General features: G+C 41.1%; 1 protein-coding gene across 7 annotated transcripts in view; it reads left to right on the forward strand.

Annotated features, from left to right (window-relative positions):
- cmip (c-Maf inducing protein) overlaps window positions 1-19,500 on the forward strand; it is a 260,745-nt gene that overhangs the window by 184,395 nt on the left and 56,850 nt on the right. For all 7 annotated transcript variants that reach the window (XM_069901342.1, XM_069901343.1, XM_069901346.1 and 4 more), the window contains 3 exons: window positions 13,274-13,377; window positions 13,642-13,746; window positions 15,277-15,666. In XM_069901342.1, coding sequence (XP_069757443.1) covers window positions 13,274-13,377; window positions 13,642-13,746; window positions 15,277-15,666 — 599 coding nt within the window. The remainder of the gene's footprint in view (window positions 1-13,273; window positions 13,378-13,641; window positions 13,747-15,276; window positions 15,667-19,500) is intronic.

A 19,500-nucleotide genomic window follows, 5' to 3' on the forward strand; every position in this document is an offset into this window, starting at 1 on the left:
CTTATCAAAGATTGTTCCATAGCATTTATTATGTTAAATTTTGCATGTTCCTCTAGAGGATAATGTAGAGTAATACCTGCTGCAAATGACAATGGGAAAGACAAGAATCTTGGTGCTACGTTTTAAATGTTGAAACTGACATCTCTCGGATGGAAGCTGTTACTGTATATGCTGGTGTACAAGACCACCTAAATTGTAGATTAACATTGCCCTATGTCTGGCACTTAATGCTGACCAGTGGAGTGATGCTGCTCGACATATTTAATATACTAATTCACAATATTTTAAAAGCAAATACCAAGTAAAGGTTTAAATTTTATGAACATCTTTTAAAATAAACCACTGTTGGCTCCTTTAACAGGCCATTTAAAGCCTGTACAGAACCAATGTCAGTCAGACTGGTGTTTCGAGCCCAGAGGACCCCAAGACCCAGCAGCAATAAATATTCACCAAGACAAATGGCTACCTAAACAAAAGTTGCTTTTAATTATCTTTAAACATGAGAATTGAATCAAACTTTAACTTATCTTAACTAACCTAACAACCCCCTTCTAATTCTAAGCGCATGTGTATGTAATGTGTGTGTGTAAGTTCAGAAAAGTGTTTTGGTTCACAGTCCAATCTCACTTCTCATTCCTCCAAGTTCACTGGTTGCAGGCAATTCTTATACTGTGCACAGAATTTAACATTTATAAAGTTCACCAGGCTTTGGTGCTTGAAAAGTAAATGGTTACCGCTCAGGAAGGTTCTTGTCGGTTTTCAGAGAGAGATTTGTTATTCCAGGACATCCACAACTGGTGTACTTCCATCAGCCACTTCAGTGTCTTGCTGACAAAACTTTCCCCCTTCAGGGTTCTCCAGATAATAACCTCTTTCTTTCAGGTCACCACAGAATTCCATTTTGTTTCTCTTATTCCAAGTGAAGCATTAGACAGCCAGTCCTCTCCTCTTTCATGAACCACAAGGACTTTGACCAGGCTGTCTTCTAAACGGACTTTCCATAAGCTTGCCAACTTGTCCTGTTCCAGTTCCAGCTGCTTCTGCTGGCTGTAACACTCGCTCTCTCTCTCACTCTCTCTCTCTCTGAGAGAAAGCCTGTTTGACTCTCTCTGCTTTCAAAACCCATGACCCTCTTAGAATAGCTAGCTCTCTTCCAGACGGAAAGTGACTCCGACAAGATCTTTCATCTGTTGCCTTTTGTAAATAACAATCCATTAGTGAAGTCTCTTGAGCCCTCTCCAAAGCCCTTGAAAATGCTGTTGAGCTGATATGTCTAGCATGGGGCAGAGCTCCAGTATTCTAAATAAGATCTGTTTTAACTATAACAAACCTTTTCCAATTTATCTCCCAAAAACATTTCTCTATACTCTGTCACACAGGGTGGATGGATCCCATGGGTGCAACATTGAGTCTTCGCTATTAAGTTTTGGATTTTATATTTGACGATCAAGGCAGCCCCTGGTTTTGGGGTGACATTTTTAAAATTCAATATTGTCTTGTATGCCGGCATATACTTTAATTCAATCCTTAGTTGGTTGTGTCACTGGTGGGTGACAAAGGAATGAATGTTTGTCAGAGAATTGGTTTAAAGTGTAATTTTGGAGCAGTGCAGTGGGTTTTTTAAATACATTATTCTGCCTATGCTGTGTTTGATACAAACAGTGAATACAAAAAAGAGAAATGTCTTCCCATACTTGACGAATGCAGATGCAAATTAAATGACTATTAATTATAATCTAGTATATTGGGCATTATTTTGGAATATTTAAAAGAGAATCTCTTGCAGCTCCTTTAAGTTTCCTAAAAAAGAATGATGAATAAGAAACCAGATTCAATACAAATGCCAGGATTGTACCAGTTCAGGTAAATTCTGCAAAATTATGAATTTTCAAGATTCAAGACTCCTTTATTTCCATGTTATCATAGAAAACATATAATATTACACAAAATTGCCTTCTACCTGCCATAAGGCAAAGAGTCACCGTTAGTGTTGTCCAGGGCTCTTTACAGTACGATGCGAGAAGAAGAGAAACAAAAGAGAGCAATAAATCTGAAAAATATGAGTTCCTTCAGAGTTATTGGATTCCCCTCCAGCCCTCCCACAGCTTCTGCAGCCACACAGACACCTGTTCAATCCATTGACAACTCAAGTTCCAGACTCAAACTCTGGAAGCCTTCAATGCCTGAGGCCTTTGATAGCCCTTCTTGGCCTCAGCACCCTCTTGAATGCCAGTTCCAATACCTGGTTCCAACGAGCCAGTCTCCAGCAGCCTGTGTGGGTCCAGGACTACAAGCCAAGACTACAAGCCACCTGCAGCCCGAGTGGGTCCCTCAGCCATTGAGCCCCTCGCTGGCTGCTGTCCTTCTCGCCTTCCTGTGGGGTCATATCCTCCACTTTTCATTCTCAATGGGGGGGGGGGTTCTCCCCTGATTTTGGTGCCCCGTTTGCTCCCTGGAGTCTGTATCCCTTCGTGGTCTCTGCCGAGCACAAGGCGCTGCCATCTCCACAGTTGCAGGATTTTACTTACAAACGCCATCGGCTCCTTCAACAGGCCATTTATAGCCTGTACGGAACCATCAGCATTAGTACCGGGCGGTTGAACCCCTTGGAGCAGTGCTGTGTCTCCACTCCCCACTCTCCTGGGTCTGCACCAGTGGCATTGCTGCTGTTACACCAGCTCCATCAAAATGACTATTATTCTATGTCCTATAACAACATTTAGATTGTGAACTCCACAAGCTACGTGAAATATGTTATTTAAAGATAATTTACTACAAATCCACTGTAATTAACCTCTAAGTCCTTTCTCAATATATTAAGGATTCCTGGAGTGGCCTCACAATATGATGGCAATTCTGGGATTTACGGACATTGGACACACTGTTATGGAGCAATATTTTCAGAGTTTTGCCCATTGATGAGATTTTTTTTTCCCCCCCCCAACGAGTTTCTGAGGAAATGTTCTTCTCTCTGTATTTTGCCAAGTATAAATTAGATCAATAATGAATGTGTTTGGAGCCAAAAGCTTGCATTAACTGAAAAGTGAGCATCTTTTGAAAAAGTTTGTGCAATCATAATGCCATTTAGGTAACTTCAAAATATTATTGTATATTTAAGTAGGTGATCAGGGAATTGGAAAAGTACCATGCATTTATCCAATGGTACTCTTTGAGCACAAAGCATGTTTGATACTCCTAATATTCCTGTTCAAGATTGCAGAGAACAGAAGCGTTGAATTAAATAAAATACCCTGTCCACATATCCAGCAACCTTACTTCACAGTGGTTCTTGATATAAGATATTCAGCTGGAGTGTAGAGTTGCTCTGAGAGTAAGAACCCACGCAATATGAAATTACTTTTGGATGCCTGTTTTTCTTGGTTGTGTGTATGACTTTAAGCAGAATTTGAAGAGGTTCTATAATCAATGCTGTTGGTGGGTGGAATTGTAAAAGTTTGATCTGGGGAGATGGCTGATTTTAATTGATTGAAGCAAATCTTTAACCATGAGTGTAATCGAACGCTTTAAATACATATTCAGAGTTTTGGACATAGTAAAAAAAAACACATAAATGCTGGATGAACTCAGCCGGTTTTGCCACGTCCAGAGGAGATATAGATATAAAACAGATGTTTCAAGCCTGAGCCCTTCTTCAAGGAATGAGGAAAAAGCAGGCAGGCACCTGAATTAAAAGGTTGGAAAAAAGGGAAGAGTTGGCAGGGGAAGGAATGCAGACCAACAGACAAAAGGTGTTAATTGGATATGGGTGGAATACATGAGAGGAAAGGTTAGAATTGACTGGGGGATGGGGAGGATTTGTGGAAACGGAGCTGGGGGGGGGGGGCGAAAGGAGACAGAGAGAAAGGGGAAGTGAGACAGAGCTAGAAGAAGGCAAACATAGGGAAAGAAGGTGGGCAGGGGGTGCAGATGGAAATGGGAGAAATCGATGTTAATGCCATCCGGTTGGATGTAATCCTCCTGTGTACTTTCTCTGCTGATTTGAGTCTTCCTGGAGAGAAACTCAACTCAATTGTTTACCAATCTTTCCTTTTATTGATAGCCTCCATAAAGAAGGGGCTTAAAGTTATGTATAACTTATACTCTCAGTCCTCATTGAAATAACTGCCTGAGGAACATAATAATCTCATATTTGCCCCAAGCATTTAACTCCTGGGCTCCGATACTGATTGAACACCACTGTGTTGATCTAAAAAGAACTGAAATTGTGCCCTTGGCCTTTTACAACAAAGTATTACATGAACGTATACATGACATACATTGGCTATCCAATATTTGACAACAAATTATCACTTTTCTTGAATATTTTATTTAAAGTTTTCATTCATGTAATTATAATTATACAGAGTCAATACAATAAACTTTGAAAATTACAATGATTACATGGTATTAACACCTCCCCCTTACCCACCCTCCCCTCCCTCTTATCCCCAACCACTATAAAGATAATTATGAGAATAGATACAATATATAGTTATACAAATTATCACTTGAATTTTAAAAAAATCATGAAAATAACGTCCATTTTTCAATGGTCATTTAAAAACAGTAATAAATATATATGTATATATATATAAAACAGTTTATGGCATGGAAACAGGCCATCTCGGCCCTACAAGTCCACGCCAGTTCACTCAAACAACTCTGGTAGCTCCACCCGCCTATTCTCCGCCAATAACCCTCTAACCCCACCTTATCCATGTATATATCCAGCCTCCTCTTAAATGAAAGAATTGACTCTGCCTCAATTATTTCCTCTGCAAAATTATTCCATTCAGCCCCCACTCTCTGAGTGAAGAAGCATCCTCTAATGTTTCTCCTAAAATTTTGCCCCCTTACCCTCAACTTGTGTCCTCTTGTTTCAACCTCCCCTGATCTCAGGAGGAAGAGTCTACTTGCAACTAGTCTATCTATTCCCTTCATAATTTTAAACACCTCTATCAAATCCCCCCTCAACTGTCTATGTTCCAATGAATAAAGTCCTAACTTCTTCAATATTTCTCTGTACTCTAGGTATTTTAAGCCAGGCAACATCCTTGAAAATCTTCTCTGTACCCTTTCCACCTTATCTATATCCTTCCTATACTCCAATCCTGGCCTCACCAACACTTTAAATAGTCGCAGCATCACTTCCCAGCTTCTATACTCTATGTTTTGATTTATGAAGGCTAACATATCAAATGCCTTCGTAACCACTCTGTCAACATGCGAATCCACCTTCAAGGAATGCTGCACCATAACTCCAAGATCTCTTTGTTCTTGTGCATTCCCCAATGTCCTCCCCTTTACTACATATGTCCTATTTTGATTATTTTTTCCAAAATGAAGCACCTCAACATTAAATTCCATCTGCCATCTTTCAGCCCAACTCTCCAGACAAACCAAATTCCTCTGTAATCCTTGAAAACTTTCCTCACTATCCACCACTCCCCCTATTTTCATATCGTCTACATATTTAATTACCCAGTTAACCACCCCATCATCCAAATCGTTAATACAAATTATGAACAACAGGGGACCTAGCACCGATCTTTGAGGTACTCCGCTCATCACAGGCTTCCATCCTGAGAGACAGTTGTCCACCATGACCCTCTGCTGTCTCTCCTCCAGCCACCTCTGAACCCAGAAGTAAGTTTTGTAAAAATTAGAACATTTATTTGTTGAGCTGTGGCAGTCAACTCAATTCTGGCTTTTCAGAAGGGAGCAATGAATACAAGCAGGTTTAACCTGCATAAAACAATATTTTCACGTGTCCCTGTCTCTGTAACTTTTCTTGAGGGAATGAGGGCAAGGCCTTAGGAAAACATAATAACAATTTGCTTAATGTCTCTCTTTTCCTCGAGTGCATTAGTGAAACAAATAAATGCTTGTGTGTTACTCCCAGAAATCAATTGGATTGGTAAATGAATTACTGTAGTTAGAGTATAATAACCAAGTGCAACCCAAAATGAAATGTAATTGGCTGCCTGGTGGGGTTCTTTTTTTTCTATATTTTAATCTTTATCACAAATGTGGGCATTTTTTAATCCCCTTAGTGTACTGTTTTTCCTTTAGAGTATAGAAAACATTCTGGTTTTGCTCTGTGTTTCTGAAAGTACATGACCTTTTTGTTTAAGCCTGTTTTTCACCTCCTCTCTAACATGTTATTTCCTTTTTACCTTCCCAACAAGCCTTTACTTGTTCTGTGAATAACTATAGAAACAAGACCCGAACCAATGCTTCCTGTTAGAAATAAATGTATTACCCAGTTCATTTCTTTTAAATAGGTAAGTTTGTGGCCATTGGTAGTCGATCCGCTGTGTTTGTGTGGGGTCTTTGCTGAATTTATCCAAAATGAATCCTGATGCTCTGTCTTTTTTTAAAAATCTGTAACTTCACCTGCTTCAGATGTTCTTTTAATTTTTGCTTTGGCCTCTGAATGAACCACTCCACAGAGTGACTTTCCTTTTCTCCCAATAGTATAGATAATGCCTCTTGGTTTGGAAATATGGCTAGCAAACAATCAGCTGGTAAATGTATTTGTGAATGATCATCCATTCCCAGTTCCAAGATGAAACTGACTGCTTTTCTCTTCATAGAAGCTGTCATCCCTGCTAAATATTTCTAACCTTTACTACCTAATTTTAGTCCAGTGAAGCAAAGTGTCAAACCTCTTGGCTCTCAAACGCTGTGTGGTTGAACCCATTGCCAGCAGGGAATAGAAATGAAGGCCTTGTGAAATTGGAGATAACAACTGTTGGGAAGAGCTTACTGTTGGCGGAGATCCAACTGAATGAAAGGTTTAACCCTGAAATGTGAGCACATAACTTGGTACTTTGCCAGTGGTCAAAGTTCCAAATACTGATTACATGATTACAGCAGCTGAATAGAGTAGTTTCTATTTGTAATAAATAGGTCTAGGTCAGCGATGATGTGAGTCCATGGTAATCCCAAGGTACTACTGAACTCATCCAACTGTGAGGTGTTGATCCCAGTTCCAAAAGCGATTCAGATTTCCCATTGTTGAATGCAGACACATCAGAACTGAGGCTTCCCAGTAAAAGCCAATTTTCCTTGGCACTGATATTCATAAGAGGCTGAAATATACTGTTATTATGTTTCAAGACTCCAAACGTAAGTGTATAGTGAAAACTGCTGTCAAGATGAGATGTCATTAATTAAAACTGATTTTGATTCCTATTGTTGGTCTTCATTTCCTTATCTGTCCATAAAATGACTAGGAGAATCCAATTTAAATGTACACTTGCTTGAGGAATCACTGGATGAAAATGAGTTGTCACAATGACAAAGGATTCAACGATCAAAGTATTTAAACCATGATGATCTGCCCAAGTCACAAATGTGTCTAATATATGATGACATCTTCCCTACTTTGGGTTTAACCTGCAGTTGGAGAAAAATTGTTGGGTAATCTGGGACAGCCTTCATATCAGTAAAACTGGAAAGTCTGCAGACGCTGTGTTTGTAGTGCAATACACAAAAAAAAAATTGCTGGAGAAACTCAGCAGGTCACACAGCATCTTACAGGAAGTAAAGGGTTTCAATGTTTCAGATCCGAGTCCCTCATCAGTTGCCTGAATAAAAAAGTTGAAGGGGGGCAGGGAGGCAGGGGGAGGAGCACAGGCCCACAAGCAAGAGGTCACTACTGGATAAGGCAGAAGGGAAAAAGCTGAGAAGTGGTAGGGGGAGGGGATAGCTCTCTGAACGGAGAGGCAAGGGGGTGAGGAGCCGGAGGAAAGGAGATAGAGGGATAGAAGAAGAGAGAGCGAGACAGGGGAGGGACCTAGTGGAAACTGGAGAAGTCGGTCAATGCCATCTGGTTGGTGAGTGCCCAGATGGAATATTAGATGCTGTTACTCCATTTTGCAGGTGCCCTCCGTCTGGTAGACCATGAGGCCATGGACAGACATGTTGGCATGTGAATGGGGCGAGGAATTGAATTTAAGTGGATAAAGTTGATGAGTTCATCATGGGTGCATGAGGCAGCAACAATGTACATTTGTTAGCAACAGGGTGTTTGGACACCGGGAGGTGTTTGCAATGAACGGAGCAAAAGTGCTCAATGACATGATCTCCCAGTCTGCGGCGGGTCTCACTGATATAGAGGAAGCCACAATGGGAGCAGATGATCCAGAAGTGAAGTGTTGCTACATTTGAAAGAACAGTTTGGGGCCCTAAATGGTGGTGAGGGAGGAGGTTTGGGTGCAGTGGAGCATATACAGCAGGGGTATGTACCGAAGGGATGATTCGTGTGAAGGGATGAGTGGACAAAGGAGTCCCGGGGAGAGTGGTCCCCGCAGAAAGCATAGACGAGAGAAGAGCGGAAGACATGTCAGGTGGTGGGATCATGTTGTAGGTGGCGGAAATTGCGGAGGATATATATGTTAGATGTGGAGGTTGGTGGGGTAGTGGGTGAAGACCAGGGGAATGCTAGATCTCGGGCACGAGGGCAGACACATGGGAAGTAGAGGAAATGCGAGTATGGGTTGAGTTGAAAGCATTAGAGGGGAATCCACGTTTTTTGGAGGAGGAAATATCGGATGTTCTGGAATGGAAGACCTCATCCTAGGAGATCGTGCAATGGAGATGGAGGAATTGAGAAAAAGGAATAGAATCCTTACAGAGGACAGGGTGTGAAGTGGTCAGATTCTGATTTCAGATTTGTTGTCAGAGTACATTCATAACATCTCATACAATCCTGAGATTATTTTTCCTGTTGGTGAGACAGAGATACCATTTATTGGTAATGCAAAAAAAAAACTATAAACAATGCACATTATGTAAACAAATAAAGCAACACAGAGAGAAAAAAAATGAAGTGTAAAAGTAAGAGGTTCTTAAATGTGTCTGATTGAGTTTGTTGTTGAGGAGTCTGATGGTGGAGGGGGAGCAGCTGTTGCTGAACCAGGTGGTGCGAGTCTTGTGGCACCTAGACCTCTTTCCTGATGGAAGCAGCAGAACAGACCGTGTGTTGGGTGGTGATTGATAGCAGCGTTCCCTGTAGATGTTCTGGATGGTGGGAAGGGTTTTGCCTGTAATGTTGTGGGCTGTTTCCATCACTTTTTCCAGGGCTTTACGCTCAGAGGTATTGGTGATCCCATACCAGACCGTGATGCAGCCGGTCAGCACACTTTATGCCGGACATCTGCAGAAATTTTACAGGATTTCCGATGTCATTCCAAACCTCGGCAAACTCCTGAGGAAGTGGAGGCTCTGATGTGCTTTCTTCATGATGCCGTTAGTTCATTGGATCCAGGAAGGAGCCTCCTAGATCGTGACTCGCAAGAACTTAAAATTGCTCACTCTCTCCACCGCTGATTCCCCCTATGATCACTGGATCATATTCAGGGTAACGCTGGGAATTGATGAGTTGGTAGAAAATGTCTGCAGAGAATTTGTCTCCCGAAATGGAGACAGAGAGACCAAGAAAGTGACGAACCAAGAAAGGGATGAAGCTGGGGTGAAAGTTAGCAGCAAAGTGATTTGAGATTGGTGTGAGACATTGATAACTGTATGCATCCACAATGAGCTCATCAACTTTATCCACTTTAGTCCAAGTATTAATCACAATTAAATGTGCTAATTAGTTGACATAATTATGATGTTTGTGGTCGCTGCACATGTTATCAGACTGCCCACAGAGAGTGGAGATGATGATCACCTTCTTGTGGATTTTCATGGGATGACTGGTTCCAGTTTTATAGTTATCATTTTACCTGTGAGTATTTCCCTCCTGAATATTAAACACCTTCACAACTTATCTGATGAAGGGAATACCTTTGAAGCAGCTGAAATATGGTAATCTGTAGAAAGTCTACTTGATCATCTTTAACCATGGCTTTTTAAGTCTAGACTGGCTCAGCTGCATGTCTACCACTTTTGCCATCTCAATTGCCTGGGGAAATGAATACTAAAAGATTTTGATGAAGGAATTTGAAAGGACTATGATTAAAATTATCCAATGGCACTGCTCTTCCACTTTATTTTTGAGTTCTCCTGATGTTGTGGGCTAGAAGGGGCTGGATGTGGGATGGTCATGTCCGAAACTAGTGCCTGGATAAGTCTCATTGGTTTGTTGGATGTTTTTGGTATAGTGGTCTGATCAGGATCATCAGGAAAGAGGTTATAGGTGCCACAAGATTCTCATCACCAGGTTCAGGAACAGCTGTTACCCCACCACCATCAGACTCCTCAATAGCAAACTCAATCAGGAGGCCCCTTTACACTGCCCTTGAAAGACGATAATTAACCACCTTTTTTAGTGTTTCGCTTACCTGTGTGAATGCGACAAACACAGGACGGGGGGGTGGGGGGGGTCATTTTCATCCCGGTATTTACCCGCCAAGGTAGGTAGTATCAGAGCTGATGTGTTTCATATTGGCTCCTGTGTAAAAGGGCTTACCTGCCTTCCCGGGACATCGACCCTGTAATGCTGCATGTCCCACTTCCTTTTGACCTGTAATGCTGGGTTGCTGTGTAAAAGATCGCACTGAACTGGGTTTTCTTGGTTAAGTGTGATTGCTAAATTCCAACCTGACCTACCTTTAAACACGGGTCATTGACACGCCAATTTAGGGGGATCTCTGTGTTAAAGGGGTAAGGGACTCATTTAAGGGCTCTCACTTTTGCATTTTATTGTATGGTTTTCTTTCCTCTCTGCATTACAGTCAGTTGTTTACATTGTATATAGTCTTTTTACACTACCAATAAGTGATAATTCTGCCTTGCCCAAAGGAAAAAGAATCTCAGGGTTGTATATGATGTCATGTATGTACTCTAACAATAAATCTGAAATCTGATGAGTGGTCTGCCAGGCAATTCAGAGGGAAACTCCTCAATCCAATTTCCAGAATTTATAGCCACAAGATTGTTATTTAAGAAAAAGACAACTATTCAGTATGAGAATTAAACCTCATCTGATGTGAATATGAAGCAAGGCTTGTTCCAACTGACATTGGGAACTTCCCATTTCATCTCAGTTCTATTTGTTTTTCTCTAAATCACGCTGTCCATGGATTGAACTGAAGCCAGATGGCAGCTTCTTCATCAGTTATTTCAGAACAAAGGAGACAGCACCCAGCTCACCGCTTAATTAATTGCAGATGTCGGGTGTGAATACTTTGATTCATGCAATTTAGAAATGAGCATCTCGCTCACACTTGCATCACAGTCCCCTTATGCACCCCAGATTGTGCATTAGGAATGATACTGCATAAGATGGGCCAATTCTGCTGCTTTGGCTGAATATTTGTAAGCTCACTTACCCCAGTAGATAATTTGATATGAATGTCAGCAAAATCTCTGTCATTTTTTTTGATAGAATGACCTCATGTGCCTCACAAGCAGCTAGTTCTAAACACAAAGCTGCCTGTTTACAACACTGCCCTCAGAAACCTTCTGAGCTGGAGCAGAGTGTGAACAGTTTCCATTTTTGCATTCCATAAAAATCCTTGGAATTGCTCGAGACCGATGAATTACGAACAAAGATCTCCTCAGGGGCCCTGGGCTGTCCAGGCTAACGACATAGGTTTAACTGGCTAGGACTAGTTCTTGCCTCAAGATCATTGCCAAATGCTGTACTTCAAGGTCTACCCATGATGTAAGGAAAGAATGATTTGGACACAGTGGCAAGGTCCAAGAAATTCCCACTAACCACTGGGAGAACCATAGTCACACCCACTAAGTCTGGAGAAGTGACGGCTGTTGCAAACACCACCAATGATTTCAGGGTGAGGCGTGTCGTCAAACCAGGAAGTAGCCAAAGACCCACCCTTTAATTGTACCCACATTGCAATGGTTGTCCTCGCACTTTGCTCTTATTTCCTTGGGTCTTTGTTCCTTTAACTATAAAGATGGTGGAGGATCTCTAATACTCTGGGTCTGGAGTCACATATTGGTTAGTGTAAAGAGAATTACACAAGTACAATTCTTATTTGTTGCAGCCAAATAATTGTACGCCATCCACAATAATATACTTTATAGTGTACATTTGTGTAAGGATAGAGTGGGCAAGGAAAGCAGAATTCCTTCCCAGAAGTATATTAGAACAGCCCAGTGGTTTAGTGATCTTTGTTACTCAATGCCATGATTTTATTACAGATTACTTAATTAATAGAGTTTGAATTACCCAGCTGTTGTGGGATTTGAGTTTCTATTTTCAGATCATTAATCCAGACCTCTGAAATACTTGTTCTGTAACGTAACACATTGCTATCGTTCCCTTATTAAGAGTTTATTTTCTCAGCTGCGTTGATCTCTCTTTTCGTTCAGTGGATATATCCTATGAGTTATGGTGTGTATAATGTTGCTCAATTCAAACAGTTTGAGTTCTAACCTAGCAACAGTAAACAGCATCTAGGCTTGATGCATAGCCAAAGATTTTCAACTAATCTGTTTGCTCCAAAGTTTTGATGGACGAAAAATATGCAGAAAGTAAGACGAAGCTGTCAAGACCACAGTGCTTTTGTTTCATTCTTTTTTTAAAAATTTTCTGATATTTTTAATGATTTGAGTTAACTCAGTTAACTCTTTCTAAATTCAGCCTCCATTAGTAGGAAGTAAATCTGTTTCTTTGGCTGGGTAGTTCTGATCTTTCACAGTTAATTTTGTCAGTCCTCTATCTGCATTCTGTGGTTTAATTATTAATTACCAGTCAATACAATTCAAGAACTTCAGAATAATTAGAATATCATTAAATATTAACTTACTAAGGTAGATTTTTGGCTTAATTTCATTCCAAATATTTTTATAATGAATACAACTGATTTTCTATTAGTTGTTTGGCTTTATTTTTCATATGTTCATTCTTTCAGTTCTTGCTAGTATATCAAACTCTACTGGGAGTGTAATTCAAACCAAAGATTTTAAGAAATTGAAGAACCCTTGCCATAAATAATTTTCATCCATATTTCCTTATGAGAGATTGCTGCATCAAAGATCTGATCGGAACTGCCTACACTTTGTAAACTGATTTTAATGGTGGGACCTGCTATTGTTAGGGACTGATCCAGTCAAAGAATAAATGTTCAAAGAACTTCCAGATTTGTTTTGTGTTAAATGTATGAAGGTCAATTATGTGTTAGACCTTTAATGTTACTTCTTTTTGATATTACTGATTATGCATTGGAAGATTTATGATAGATTGTGAACTTTGCCAAGCTGATCTTCGTGTTTGAGGGAGCTCAGAATATTGTAAATGCTGGTGTGAGGAAACTAGCTGGTGGCAAATCAACGAACTATCTCCTCATCTTCTCAGGATTTTGGCAAGTGTCCTCGATTGAGACTTTTCACTCAGGAATATATTCTTGCTTTGAATGAGTTGAACGCTGGAATGGAAGTGGTAAAAAAATTCATTCACAGGTATGTACAACTTCCCATTCTTCCTGAAAAACATTTGGAAATGTCATTAGGACCCAATGTATTTGGAGAAATCAAATTCATAATAATAATTGACAGGAAATTCAGAAGCAAAATGTCAATAAGAGTTTCAAATCACATTATTGATCCATTTTAAAGAGATTTTAAACTGCATAGATCCAGAATAGTATAAATGCTTTATTTAGTTATATTTCTAGCACATCATTGCTTTTAGCTAAGAATTGTTTCCCTTATTTTATGTTACAGTATGCATGGTCCAACTGGCCAATGTCCCCATCCAAGGGTTCTCCCAAACCTTGTAGCGGTCTGCTTAGCTGCCATTTATTCTTGTTATGAAGAATTCATAAACAGGTTTGTGCAAAGATCGTTTGTTTACAAGGAGTTGAAACAAAAATGAGTTGACTGAATATTGATATTAGAATGTAAGACTTGAAACTGGCTTCGTGTCACCCTCTTCTTAGATTTAATGTTAATCCTTGGTGTGAATATTTACTGAATGTGCTTTGTGAAAATAAATGTGATGGAGCAATGTCCTTATATAAAATTATTTGACAAACATTGCAATAAAATGAAATCCTCATGATATTTCTCTTAAATTTAAATTTATGATCGTTTAAATTCATAGTTTTGCTTCCCACATCAAAAATTATTTTCCGATGCCTTTGATGAAGGCTGTCTTTCAAAGCATCGTAAATACTCTTCAAAGCTCAGGTTGTACATTTGGATCAAATGCTGCAGAAATAAAATAGTACAGAAGCTGGAAATTTGAAATAAAAACATACTGCTGGAAATGTTCAACAAGTCAGGCAATATATGTGGAAAGAGACAAAAGATTGATGAACGGAAACATCGGTCCAGATTGTGCTGACTTCGGGTGGTGACTTTTGATTATACCAGCTGTCATTCAGCAGTGGGAACTGAACTCCTGGACCTCTGCGTGGTGCTGTGAAGTTTGAAATTGGGGTGGTTCCACTGCTGCTAGACACAATAGCCTGACCACAGATGCTGATCTGGCTGAGATTTGCAGCATTTCACTCTGCAGGTCCCAAGATCTCAATAGTGGTTATAGGGTGGATTTTTGGAGGCAAGGAAAAACAGTTCCTTTAGAAAAATCTGCTTTATTGATTTAATTATACAACATTTTTATGCATTTAGTTAACTTTAGTAAGTATATGTTATTAGTTTTTTTTTACCTACAATCACAGCTTTTACATCTGGAAAAGCCTTGCCCCAATTAATGTTGAATGTCAAAGGTCATTGGGGCATTTTCAGGTAGGTGCTTACTCCAACAGTAGGGCAGTGATTCAGATTGGGAAACTGGGCCCAACCCTTTAGCTCTACTTTGCTTTCTACAAACTTTGCTTAAACTGCTGAGTATTTCCAGTATTTAAATCTTTTATTGGATAATAGAACAACTAACTTGTTGAGAAACTGAAGAACCATTTTCAATTACAAAGGGATCAGATTACTTGATTATTTCAGCTGTTGGCAAATCAGTGCAAGTAATGAGTATCCTTGTAGAGATTATTCAAGAAAAATATTTGTGCTGTTGTTTCATGTATTAACAGTGTATCAGTCCAACCTGCAGGCCTGTTCTGAAAGCCTATACCATTCCTAACCTCTACAGATAAAGGAAATGCATTATCAGTGAATAGAGTACAGCAGGTTAGGAATTAACTGTTCTTAAAAACAAAAATAAGAATTGTCTATAAAGGGATGAAAATTCTCTTGTTGCTCTACTCTAATTAAATAAATCAATGACACAGCTTGGATTTGACGTCAATTATTTTGTGCAGAAGCCATAAATAAAGAGCCATATATATATTTAATTAAACAACTGTCAGTTCAACAGACCATACAATTATTTGTGTTCCTCCATAGCCGTGACAACTCCCCCAGCCTGAAGGAGATACGCAATGGCTGTCAGCAGCAGTGTGATCGGAAGCCGAACCTGCCTCTCCGGCTCTTGCACAGCAGTCCAGATCTCATGTCGCAGGAGGTCAACACGGAGACCAGGATGAAGTCCATTATCGTGAACTCAACTGAGATCCACGTGGAACTGGGGAGGAGCAACATGATGAACCAGAAACTGAAAGGAAGCACTGGTAGTAGTAGTACCAGTACCTGTACAAGCAGTGGCTGCAACAGCGACAGTGAGCCCAGCCTGATTGACTGCTTGCTGGTCAGCCCAACCTGCAGTACCATGGTTATTGAACTCAGCTCACAAGCTGAGAGGGTTCTTGGCTGCTACGTGGAAATCCTCAAAATGCTGTAAGTCGATGCACTCCGCAACCACTTTAGTTATTTCAGGAAATCAGAATCGGAATTTATTGTCATGAACATGTGTCACCAAATTCATTGTTTTGCAGCAACATTACAGATGCAAAATTGCTCTAAATTGCATTTCCATAAATACACGATTAAAAAATAAATTAATTAGTGCCCAAAAAAAAGAGAAAAAAATGAGTGAGGTCGTGTCTGTGGTTCATTGTCTATTCAGAAATCAGATGGTGGAAGGGAAGAAGCTGTTTTTGTACTATTGGGTATTCGTCTTCAGGCTCCTGTACCTCCTTCCTGATGGTAGCAGTGAAAAGAGGGCATGGCCTGGGTGGTGAGGGTCCTTGATGATAAAGACTAGTTTCCTGAGACACTGGCTCTTGTAGAAGTCCACGATGGAGCTGGCCGAGTTCACAACTCTCTGTAGCCTTTTCCTGTCCTGTGCATTGGCCCCTCCGTACCAGATAATGAAGCCACCAGGCAAAGTTACACCTGTGGAAATGTGCAAGAGTCTTTGGAGACGTATGAAATCTCCTCAAATGAAATATAACAGCTGTCGAGCCTTCTTCATAAGCTGATCGACATTATGGTCCCAGAGGTATTAACATCCAGGAGCCTAAAGTTTCTTACCATCTCCACTGCTGATCCTCATGGAGGACTGACTTGTGTTCTATTGGTTTTCCCTCCTGAGGTCCACAGTCAGTTCCTTAGTTTTGCTAAAGTGGAGTGCAAGGCTGTTGTTGCGACACCACTCAACTAGCTGTCCGTGATTCTGCCGACAACCGTGGTGCCATCGGCAAATCCGAAAATAACATTAACAGAGGAAATAACCTATATCGGCAATGCTCTCCGACCAAAGGAAAATAAAATTGTAGCAATGCCAGATTCTACTTGGAGGGTGTGGCCTTCCAATGTTTTTTGCCAGGGTGGTAGGGACAGTCTAGTGTTGGCAAGAGGTTATCCCTATTTCATTTTCTCGGGGTATGGCTGAGGGTTTTTCCTTGGGACCCAAATGACTGAAGATCTTAGACACTGTGACGCTGTGTAATACTTCCCTTTTTAAATGGTTTCCCCATGGTCGATATCACGCACACTCAGAATTGTTGGTTGATGTCAAGACCAGAAGGTCCGAGTAAAAACACAATACTGGTATATTAGCAAAGATAAATGTACATTACCAGCGTTTTGAGCTTGAGCCCTTCATCAACATTTTACGCCAGAAAGTCTGATCTGGTGAGAAGCCAGCTACCAACTTGCAGAAGGATCCACCTAATGATCAGGGGAAATACATGCAACAGTCAGCAGTCAAGAGCAGTGAGATAGGAATGCTTCATATTTGTTTTGCTTAATTGAGCAGTATCGTTGCGATTGCATTTTGGACTCCCGTTTCCCAAATGTGGTCCATTGACTTCAATGGAGGCAGAGCTCAGCACAAATATAGTTCTTTTTTTCTTTGGCTTGGCTTCGCAGACGAAGATTTATGGAGGGGTAATGTCCACGTCAGCTGCAGGCTCGTTTGTGGCTGACAAGTCCGATGCGGGACAGGCAGACACGGTTGCAGCGGTTGCAGGGGAAAATTGGTTGGTTCGGGTTGGGTGTTGGGTTTTTCCTCCTTTGCCTTTTGTCAGTGAGGTGGGCTCTGCGGTCTTCTTCAAAGGAGGTTGCTGCCCGCCAAACTGTGAGGCGCCAAGATGCACGGTTTGAGGCGTTATCAGCCCACTGGCGGTGGTCAATGTGGCAGGCACCAAGAGATTTCTTTAGGCAGTCCTTGTACCTTTTCTTTGGTGCACCTCTGTCACGGTGGCCAGTGGAGAGCTCGCCATATAACACGATCTTGGGAAGGCGATGGTCCTCCATTCTGGAGACGTGACCCATCCAGCGCAGCTGGATCTTCAGCAGTGTGGACTCGATGCTGTCGACCTCTGCCATCTCGAGTACTTCGACGTTAGGGATGAAAGCGCTCCAATGGATGTTGAGGATGGAGCGGAGATAACGCTGGTGGAAGCGTTCTAGGAGCCGTAGGTGGTGCCGGTAGAGGACCCATGATTCGGAGCCGAACAGGAGTGTGGGTATGACAACGGCTCTGTATACGCTTATCTTTGTGAGGTTTTTCAGACTCTTTTGTGTAGTCTTCCAAAGGCGCTATTTGCCTTGGCGAGTCTGTTGTCTATCTCATTGTCGATCCTTGCATCTGATGAAATGGTGCAGCCGAGATAGGTAAACTGGTTGACCGTTTTGAGTTTTGTGTGCCCGATGGAGATGTGGGGGGGCTGGTAGTCATGGTGGGGAGCTGGCTGGTGGAGGACCTCAGTTTTCTTCAGGCTGACTTCCAGGCCAAACATTTTGGCAGTTTCCGCAAAGCAGGACGTCAAGCGCTGAAGAGCTGGCTCTGAATGGGCAACTAAAGCGGCATCGTCTGCAAAGAGTAGTTCACGGACAAGTTGCTCTTGTGTCTTGGTGTGAGCTTGCAGGCGCCTCAGATTGAAGAGACTGCCATCCGTGCGGTACCAGATGTAACACAGGCATCAAAAGCTGAATTTCTCACTGTGTCCATCAGATGCTGACTAGACTGCCATTGGGGAGAAGTAATCCTATTATATTCATAAAGATGTATCTAATGGCTTTAAGGTGACAATATACATTGGCCAAATTGACTGCATTTGTTTTAAAAAAAAGCAAGAATTAATTGTTCTTTATTTTGTCGTTCAAACCTAAAAATGAAATATTATCTCTTTATAGAGTGAAGCAGAGTCAGAGTCTGGTTTATTGTCATGAACACGTGTCATCAGTTTTGTTGTTTATCGGCAGTATTTTTAGCATTACGATCTATTACCTCTCCGGAAATACACGATTCAAAAAAAACAAAATAAATAAGTACAAAAGAAGAGAAAAAAGTGAGGTCGCGTTAAAAACCAATAAAATATTAAAACATGCTGGAAGGGATTCAAATACATGCAAGATCTGGTGGATCTTGTTCTGCAACCGATAGCTGGGGAAAGAGTTAAAAATATTCTGGCCATTTAACAGCGAAAACAAATCGCACGAAACCTCTCTCTCTCTCTCCCACGGGATTAGCTGGCTCAATTCCAATGGTTTAAACCCTGGCGCTGTTCTCCAAAATGACTGCAGTTTAAATACCATTTAATTTTGGGCATGGATTTTTGCTTATTCCTTACATTTCACCCACAAAATCCTGGCCAATGTTTAATAGATATGACATCTTTTAACTTATTAGCTCAGCCATAACATTGAGCTATTATTTTGGCTCCACAGGTACAGATTTGCTTCCCATTTTGCTTGTGAATTTTGAGAGGACAAGTTAGTGAAATGTGTGCTGCTTCACAGATTGTGTTGTGCAGGATTCTAGCCAGTGCTCAGGTACACAGGAAGCATGCAAACAGTACAACACTGACCACCAGGTTATAAGGGCAACTCATGTTAATCAGTCATGAGGAACCTGATGGTTGGCTGCAGACAGAAGCCCACCTCACGCTCTCTTCCCAGCCCATATTTAAAGGGACCCTCAATGCGCTTTAAAGTTTATTGGTGGTATTTCAGGGGAGAGGTCTTTGTCTCGATCTGCAGCAATAGAGCGATTGATGTTCTTTAAACTCCTCAGAGAGGGCCATGGCTAAACCTGAACCTGCAGTATTTTACTCATAATTTTTTTTCTTAAGCACTCAGGGTCAGAGATGACTTGATTTTATTCCAGCAGACTGCACACACGCTGTCAAAGTTTTGACTGAGCCATGCCAGTGAGGTGAAAGAAACTTGTCCAGGCTCTGCTGCATGAACTTAGCATGTTGCCCAGCAGGACTGGGCACATTA

Source organism: Narcine bancroftii, chromosome 10 (assembly GCF_036971445.1).
Source record: "Narcine bancroftii isolate sNarBan1 chromosome 10, sNarBan1.hap1, whole genome shotgun sequence".
NCBI lineage: Eukaryota > Metazoa > Chordata > Chondrichthyes > Torpediniformes > Narcinidae > Narcine > Narcine bancroftii.